Consider the following 9816-nt stretch of genomic DNA (forward strand, 5'->3'; position numbering starts at 1 on the left):
TATATATATGGATGTGAAAAATGCTGACGTGGGTGGTCCTGATTTTCACATCAGGTGATCATCATGGGGTGACTCACCGTTTGGACGGATTAGATATTGTACAGATGTGACATGATGGCGGGAAAAAAAGGGTTGTATTAGAACTAGTACTTTTTTTCCTTTTTTAGTGGGGGGTACTTTTGTCAATTCACAGGGCTTACGTGGGCCACCCTTTAAAAGCCCAATACAAAAGGATGGCTGGTGGGCCCCACGTGCATGAGAGGCAGATCTCTTTCCAATCTCATTACTCTACAAACTATGATACTCCCAAGAGTGATGGTTTATACTCATGCATTCGGAAATTTTACACGTGGAATGCATGTAACTCAATCTAAGCCGTTCAAATCCAGGGTCCCACCTTAGATGGATCATAAAAAGAATATATGCACAGAAATGATGATGTACCAGATGACCAAATGGTGGACGGCTAATTTTAAATTTAATCAACGGTTTGAATTCAACCATCAACATCCCATCCAACCAACCGGATTTTAGAGATATGAACTATCTAAAGTGGTCCCTATGATTTGGGCGATTTGATTTGATTCACTTGTTTCCATGTGCACAAATTCTGAGAGCATGCGTATGAACTATCCCAATCCGCCAGAGTATCAAAGCCTCCGGTATTATATCTTTTAATCATAAATAAAGAAGACAGGTGGGTCAGTGGGTGCACCTAAAAAACTTCTTACACTGACACCTCACGAGGTTGGCTAATTCCACGTGCGTGTGGAAACACTTCATACCTACAAGTAGGCACATGTGACAGTAGGAAACACGTGTGCATGAGTAGATCTTTCCATCTGGCTCGAACATCAGGTCATCTCAAACCTCAGGTGGGTCAAAGAATACCCAAAAATTGGACGGCTAGAAAAAGATATTTTAACCGTCAGTTTGACTTTTCACATTGTGGCCCACCCAACGACTTAAACTACCTGATTTTTGGAGGGAGACGACATTCAAATTATTTGCAACCAGATGTAAAGCTCAGATCTCACACATGTATCCCACATTCGCACGAGTATCTGCGTGTGGATGTTGGAGTTGCAGACATCCTCTCACCCCCTATTAGTAATTTCATTCACTCACAGCCTGCCGACAGTTTCTTTTACACATACAACAGCAGAAGGAACAAAAAGAAAAGGGAGACACTACAACGTGCGTCCACCACTGTTCAATGTATACTCTTTTCATAAGTGCAAGCTAATCCAGACCGTCCAAATCATGGGGCCCATCTTGGATGGAACATCACTTGAAAATCTGAACCGCTCGGTAATCGGAACGGCACGATCGTGACCACCCAATGGAAGCAGCAAAAAATCAGATGGGCTACCACAGTTGCCTGCTCAAACTGCTTCTGAGGGCGTCTCACACACAACCTGGGCCACGATCTGAACGGTCTGGATTAGCCCACATTGGAATCTAGAAATCACACCGCTCGGATGACCACAAATGTAGAAATGGGAGAGACCGGACGGCCTGCCATTGCCCAATTACATTGGTCTTCGGGATATGTTCCATCCACAAATGGCCTCATGATTTCAACAGTCTAGATTTAGGCACATTGCAATATAATCTATAGAGGTACAAAAAGGAAAGTAGAGAGAGAGCATCAGATATCACCATTCGCTAACTTCAAATGGAACTGAATTGATTCAAATATACAGAGATAGCTGTTATACAACTTAGTATAAATGGATTGGAAAAACAAGAAAAAACCCATCTCCCTCACCTGAAATTCCACTGTTTGATCTGTTCTTTTTTCTGTTTTTCTCATTCCAGCTTGCTTCAAATACAATATAGGCTGAATCTGACTACCAATCCAAACACACCCAAACAAGAATAAAGGACTCTTGACTCTACCTATTACACCAATTCAAGAGAAGAATGTTTATATGACAGATAGAATGTTAAAAAACTGAAAGAGAAAAAAGAAGAAGAAGAAGCTCAAATGAGGAATAGATTGATAGAAATATTATCTGGGTACTTTGGAATATATTACCATAGTTTTAATTTATTCGGATAGGGGGAGTACAGATCGTCCTCTTCTGTGATCTTGGATGTGAAGAATTGAACTTCAATCGCAATAAAATGTTGGAAACTTCCTTCTGTTGGTTGAATTGGAACATGAATTCAATATGGATTTGCCAATGCCAAGATGAGTTCTGGCATTGGATTGCAGATTGGATTGGCGAGGAAAAAAAAAAAACTCTTTTTTCTTGATTTAGCTCATTTGCTCGCCGATTAGATCAAGGCCTACGAGCAGGAATGTCACTCCTTGGAAGAGAAGGAAGTAGAAGTGGACCCCTTGAGCAGATAACAGGCTACGGATCGATGCAGTGAGGAGGAGAAATGCAAGAGCGAGCTCTTTTCTGTAGATACGGTTAACCTTCTTGACAGGCAGAAGAGATTCTGGCTGCTCTTTCAGTCTGTTCAGCTCGGAGAGCTCGCTTTCCGAAGATCCTCTATGAAGTTGTGGATTGTTCAAGGGCTTTGAGTCCCTCTCTGCTGCGGCTATCAAGTCAGATTCCGATGACCGGCCTGCCTTCTTTGTGACAACCCACTCGTATGAGCTCCCCAACTGGAACAATCCAGATACCATGGCATTGAACTTGGTTACTGACATGGTGTTTTCAAAGAGAAGGTAGGGGACGATGAAAGGGAACAATTTGGGGGCGGGAAGGATGTTGAGTAATGACATGAAAACGGGTATGTAGCAGATGACCCACATGGGTAGCTCGGCCTCGGGCACGAACATGGTGAGAGGGAGGATAATGCAAAACAATGTGAAAGAATAGAACGGAAGAATCAGCTTCCGCAGAAGAAAAAATAGCAGTACTAGATTCGCCTTCTTCCAGACTGGTATCTGCAATAATACCCACAAAATGGCATCCCTCAGAAATATTATAATTGAAAGCGACAACATGGAAAAACAAAGACACCCTAAATCAGCAGGAGGAAAATGAGACCGTGTTTGGATGTGGGATCAAACTGAATTGCAATAATTCAATAAGAATTAACACGTAAAAGGTAAAAAATCCAAATTCCAGCTTGATGCAGGCAGCATTCCAATTAGGGGTTAGGTTGTTATTTGAATCCAAATGATTTGAATTCAGTTCAATTAGTCATCCAAACGCGCCATCAAAGAAAGGTAAGGCTGCAATTCAAGAGAGATGCAAACCTTGGAAGTTATAATAGCAGGAAGACATATACGGAAAAGTTGCATTGGACCAGAATGCCATCGATGTTGCTGTTTCCGATAAGCCTCATATGACTCTGGAACTTCGCAAAGGACCTGAGAAGCAATCTCACTCATCAGCCTCAATCGATAGTGCTTAAAGAAAACAGAATGGAAATTTCTGCGTTAGACCCAACAGACATCAGTACCTTGACATCATTGAGGAATATGAATTTCCACCCATTAAGATGGGCACGGACAGCAATGTCCATATCCTCTACCGTTGTTCTCTCGAGCCAACCTCCAGACTCCTCTAGAGCTTTGATTCTCCAAACACCAGCAGTCCCATTAAAACCGAAAAAGTTCAAGAAAACACCATTAACCTGCTGCTCCACCTCAAAATGGAAGCAAAGATTGATGTTTTGTAGGCGAGTCAGCAAGTTTTCATCTTTGTTTACAAAGGCCCACCGAGCCTGAACCAAACCCAACTCGGGATTGTCCTGCATACAACATGGTATAGAGGAATCGGCACATTGAAAAAGCTGCTGAAGTTAGTGGAGTTTGATAGAGGGGCTTTGAATGGATTTTACCTTAAAATGTGGAACTGTCTGCTTAAGGAAATCCGGATTTGGTTGGAAATCAGCATCAAAGATTGCGACAAATTCATATCCTTTGACATAGTCGCAACTCATAGCAGACTTGAGATTCCCAGCCTTATAACCAGTCCTAACCAAGCGATGCCGATAGATGATGTTGATGCCCCTTTGACTCCACTTGGAGACCTCAGCTTTGATTAGCCATTGGATGCTCTCATCATCGGAGTCATCGAGTACTTGAATCAACAAACGATCTTTTGGCCAGTCAATCTGGCAGACGGCGGAAATGGACTGCTCGTATACCTGACCCATTGCCATCACAGCTATCAATATTCAGAAGATATTCTTCCAGGAAGGACAATGAAATGGAGGATCATGGGATTGTATGAACCCCAATTTGCAATGGATTCTTTCGATGCACTATTGAATTGAATTGCAATTGTTAGTCTAAAGAAAAAATATTGTAATTTCCTTAGGATGGCTACAAAATGCACTTAACCTGAAAGAAGTGCAACTGCAATTTGAAGGCTACTTGTTTTGAATATAAGAGCTATCTTTGGAATTTTTTTCCCTCTCGACTAACCATATTTTTGCAATTCAATTCACTCTTGCAATCCATCACGGCTGAAGTAAATGTACTAATATGATTAATTCTTAGAGAAATTAGGGAATTGAATGAGGGCGATATAGTATAAAAAATCACTTAGAGATTCAACGTAATGATTTGATTCTTGGACTGAAATACTATACATGAGCTTAACAGATCTAATGGAAATTATGAGAAATTCAAATACAAATGGAGAAAAGGGGTGGTTGAGTTTTTACCTCTCTTTCATTGCACATTGGAATTTGAATGAGAACCATGGGGTAACTGTAGCCAGAGCCCTCCAAATCATCGGATTTGAATGGATCCCCTTCAATCCTCGGCTTGATCTTCTTGTACTTGATCCAGAAGCAACCAATGCACAAGATCATCCGGTCCAACGACTGGATGAGGAAAAGGACCACGCAGAAGTTCGACAAGGCCTGTATCGGCACAGCAATGTAGTCAGCCCGGAATGACAGCCACATGAGATAAACCATGTGCACCCACCCTTCGATCTCAGCCTTCTGCGGGATGTGCAAATCGGGTCTCTGGAAATGCCAGCCATTCAGGTGGGCCACCACTTCAAACACAAGGGCGGTCAAGGAAATCACCAGAAACCCCCTGATGAACCTGAACAGCAGCCTCCCCTTCCCCGACTTCTCCGATTCCATGACCACGCCCTGGCGGAAAATCAACCGCTTATTGACAGCCCCGAGCAATGCCCACAGCACGCCGGCGACCCACGCAAGGCATCCGACGGCCCGGTGAGCCCTGAGGAGAAGAACCCAAGTAAACTGCTTGGCGTTCTTCCCCCTGTCCTTCTCGACCTGCCGGAATGCAGCGTCTGGGCTGTTGATTTCCACAACCGAGTAGTTGGGGTTCTCCATTGTAACGATAACCGGAGTCCCCTTTTGTGTTTCCTTCACCCACCAATCTGAAATATCCAAGCTTGGAGCCATTTTCCCCATCCAAACAAAACACAAATTCCCCAAAACACTGCAAAATCCACTACAATGTCTCAAAATCTTCAATATCTAGACCTCAAAATCAAGAAACAAACACAACCCATTTCAGCTCCAACCATCAAAAACAAGATCCCCACCACACCAACTTCCCAAAAAGCAACCCACACCAAAACAAAGCAACAAAACCTAGATTTCTATTCAATCTACAACCATAAAAAACAAGAACCCTACCACAACAACTCAAAAACCAACTACTCGAACACAATTCAAACCAAAAGAAAAACTCAAAAAACCCAGATTTGGATTCAATCCAATCTGCTCCTTCCCACACTGCTCTACAAAGCTAACAGTGGGAGAGAAGCAGCATTATGAGGAAAGGTATCTGCAGTTGTATAAAGCTCAAGACCATGTGAGCATTATTCAATAATACCAAAACTATATAAAAAAAACCCCACCTTTTTGCAACTTCACTACATGTTATTTACCATGGATGGGGTTGATTTCAAGGCCCCAAAATGGAAAAGGGACAGTTAGGAAACTACCATTACAGGGCTGTTTCATCTGTTCGGAGAAAGACCCAGTTGAGATTTTGATGTTTGGAGAAAAACCCAGATAGGATTTTTACAGAATATGAATAGGACCATCACATGTGTAGTGGAAGTATAAAAAATGTGACATGTGTATGAATGAGACAGAAATTGGGTGTAGAGATTTAGTTACATGGAGTGTAGATCTCGCTTTGTTCTTGATTTTCTTCCCAAATCTTTGATCACATGGTGGGGCAATGGCCCTCAATTTCAGATCTTTTCAATATCACATGGATGGCATCAACGGTTTTTTCTTTTTGAAAAAAAAAAATAGTTAATCCTCACCGTTAAAAAAGGGGTATTTTGGGAATTTAAAAGACGGCTAACCTCACTGACAAAAGAGCCATTTTTGGAATTTATATTGTCACCCTCTTTTTTGATAGATACACTCACCCTCCAACTTTTGGTAATACAATCGTATCCAGCGGGTGGGACGCGGATTAGCTACCGACAGGTTGAGTAGCGAGACTCGCTGCTGAAGTGACGTCACCAAGTCCTGTGGGTCCAACCATGATGTATGTGTTGTATCCACACTGTCCATCCCTTTGGAGAGATCATTTTATGGCATGATCCAAAGAATGAGGTAGATCCAAAGCTTTAGTGGACCCCACCACAGAAAACAGTGGAGAGAGTGATTCCCACCGTTGAAACCTTCCTAATATCCACCATGATGTTTATTCGAGATCCAACCTGTTCATAAGTTAAAACATACATTAAATAAGGGAAAACACAAATATCAGCTTCATCGAAAACATTCATGGCCCTTATAAGTTTTTAATGGTGGACGTCAGTCTCTCTGCTATTTCTGTGGTGTGGTCCACTAGAGATTTGGATCTTAATCATTCTTTGGCTCGTGCCATAACATGGTCTCTCCAAATGGATGGACGGTGTGGATACAAAACATACATTATGGTGGGACCCACCGAACTAGGTGACGTCACTTCAGTAGCGAGTCTCGCTACTCAACCTGTCAGTAGCTAATCCGCGTCCGGAAGGGTGGGGTAAACTATAGTAGGGCGACAATGTCGGCTCTTCTCTACACCGTGTGTAGATTCGATTTTTCCATACAACTGCGTGTTTAGAGCCTACTTTGACTTATGAATGAAATCTACTCCGTCCATCATGTGATTACTCCTCGTGTCTCATTACAAGAGAAAAATATTTCTGATCCAATATTCAGGTGGGCCACCTTATGTAAAATCATGCTGAAACCATTAAATCTCGTGGTGTGGCCTACATGAATTTTAAGGCCTGGTTCTTTAAGAGTCCAGTCATCCTGGTGGGGATCATCTAATTAATGAATTGGATGGCATATACAGAACATTGTGGGCCCCACACTATCTGGAAAGTTTTAATGGTGGTTGTCCCATCGACCTATTTCCTGTAGTGTGACCCACCTGTATGGACGGAGTGGATGTGGACCTACGTTACGGTGGGCCCCACAAGCGTACTTGCAGAAAATCTCGTTTTGCAATTTCTCGATGGAACCCGGCGGCCCCAGTGGGAAAGCAAATAAAAGGAGTACCGTAATAGTTCACCACCATTTTCAGACCGGTGGTGAGTCCCTCGTAGGTGGCATGTATGGAAATCCGGACCGTCCAACGATACTGTGGCCTGTGGGGTAGGAGAGCCTTAAAATCAAACAAATAGAATGATGTTAATCGTCTGATTTTGCCTCATGAAATTTGGTTATGGAGAATTATATGTCAACCGTTCAGTTAGTAGCGAGAAATTGGATGGCTAAGATCACCTGATCAATACAACTTCTAGTTTACATTCTATTGAAAGTGAGCCCAACAATTTGGACAGTTCGGATTTCAGTAAATGTGATTCCAAACTGTACAGTGGATGAGTCACCACCATGGAAATTGTGGTAAACTATCATCAAAACGAGAGGAGCTTCCTTTTCTTGTAGAAAAGGAAATGATTTTTTGGAAAATTGATATTCACACACCCTTCTATTTTCTTACAGTCACCTTTTATTTTTAAAGCAAAACAGTACATTTTTGTTGCACGCTAGGCCTAAAAAGGAGAGGAGAGGGACTAATTTTTTTTTTTAAAAGGGTCTATATATAGTTGATTCTTTATCTTTCTTTATATTTAATACTTTCTATAATAGAGTAAGAATTAGTGGGGCCCACATCCAGCTATATTAACCATGATCAGTGCATGCTTATACAAGTAGCCATGCATGCATCCATTCGTGTTAGAAAAGGTAAATGTAACGGAAACGGATTGGCTACTCCCCCTGCCACCAGCCAATGGCTGGTGTCCGGTGGTCTGTGGGACCCACTATGATGTATGTGTTTCATCCATGCCGTTCATCTATTTTTATATATCATTTTATGATATTACAAAAAATGAGGTATATCCCAAGCTCAAGTGGACCACATTGCAGGAAAAAGTGTTGAAAGAACTTTGACCATTAAAAAAATTTTGGGGCCATAAACGTATTGGATCAAGCTGATCTTTGTTTTTTTCCCTTCATCTGGGTCTTTATGACTTAATCAACAGATTGGATGTTGGATAAACAGTATAGTGGCCCTTAGGATGATTTAAATGATGGATATCCAATCACTATTTTTTTCCTGTGGTGTGGTCCACCTAAGATTTATATCCCTCTTATTTTTAGAATAAAACCCTAAAATGATCTTTAAAAATGGATGAACGGAATGGATGAAACACATACATCATGGTGGGGCCCACAGAGCACCGACCATCAGCCATGGGGCTGGTGTCAGGGGGAGTAGCCAATCCGTTTCCAAATGTAACGGCAAAGGTTGTAATCATGCGGACAATTGAAATGTCTCAACTATCCTTTTTCATTGAGGTAAAATAGTCTGGCGACTCGGTCCAATTGGTCCAGCCTCGTCTCGCGTTGTGACTCACCCAAGATGAGGAGACTTGCTATCAACGTCTGAAATGGGTGTGTTGCGTATGCATCAACCTTATGTATTTTGTGTAAGAACTCCATACGGTGAGCCTTATTGACCAACGGTCTGGATTGTCCTAAGGGTTGGATAATGTGATCGGGTGTACCAACGAGCCCCACTAAGTTGTGATGCATCCAGAAATTCGTTTAAGGAGGGAGATGCTAGAACTATAACACACATAATATTCGAATGGAACTAGAATTGCTAATTTGTGTGGAGCCTTTGGGGAGAAGAGTTTTGATGGGTTTCAAACTCCTCTACCCTCTACAATGTATAAAACAGGGCAGGTCTCCAATCCAACGTATATTTTCTAAAGGTTATTAGGAAAGGAAGACTCCAACGGCAGCAATGGCGTCCTAACAATGTATGCCCTATAGTTTTTCAGATCTTCATATCTGATGCATAGTACAGTCCTTTCAATTCCACATGTAGTTTTACATTTTGCATATTGCTGGCTCGGCCGCCACACATTTGTCATTCATGGGTAATATAGAGCCATATCAGATGATATTTTAAACTATGAGTTTGAGTGAGTTTGAGTGTATTATGATCTATGGACCTTGATAATTAAATGTTTACTATTCATCTAGCCAACACTTCCGTATGTCTAAAAAATAATTTTTTAATTTCATATGGAATTTTTTTAATGTAAATTATAATTTATTTAGGATAATATATATTTTATTGTAAGAGAATAAAAAAAGAAGTTATCTTTGTATTGAAAGCTGCTTCTTCAATTTTATCTTTAAGCATGATAGATTGTCATAAATATGTAAAGATACCAAAAAGAACGATGTAAATATTTATGTTGTCATTTGCTTTCTTTCTTTCTTTTTCTACTTTTCTTTTTAATTCCAATATTATTGTGTGTGAGGTTGAAAATTAATCTTTTTCCTAACAAAGTCAATTTAAGGAGTTGCATGAAATCACTT

The 9816-nt window shown here is 41.2% G+C and overlaps 1 protein-coding gene across 1 annotated transcript; it reads right to left on the reverse strand.

Moving 5' to 3' along the window:
• Positions 1-2248: 2248 nt before the first annotated feature.
• On the reverse strand, positions 2249-5940 carry LOC131217117 (probable xyloglucan glycosyltransferase 5). The gene is made up of 5 exons (XM_058211881.1): positions 4639-5940; positions 3808-4116; positions 3427-3717; positions 3221-3334; positions 2249-2905 (listed from the first exon to the last, which is right to left on the reverse strand). The coding sequence occupies exons 1-5, from the start codon at positions 5365-5367 to the stop codon at positions 2264-2266; spliced, it is 2085 nt and encodes a 694-aa protein (XP_058067864.1). The 5' UTR covers positions 5368-5940; the 3' UTR covers positions 2249-2263.
• Positions 5941-9816: the final 3876 nt, after the last annotated feature.

This window comes from Magnolia sinica, chromosome 10 (genome assembly GCF_029962835.1).
Source record: "Magnolia sinica isolate HGM2019 chromosome 10, MsV1, whole genome shotgun sequence".
Taxonomy (NCBI): domain Eukaryota; kingdom Viridiplantae; phylum Streptophyta; class Magnoliopsida; order Magnoliales; family Magnoliaceae; genus Magnolia; species Magnolia sinica.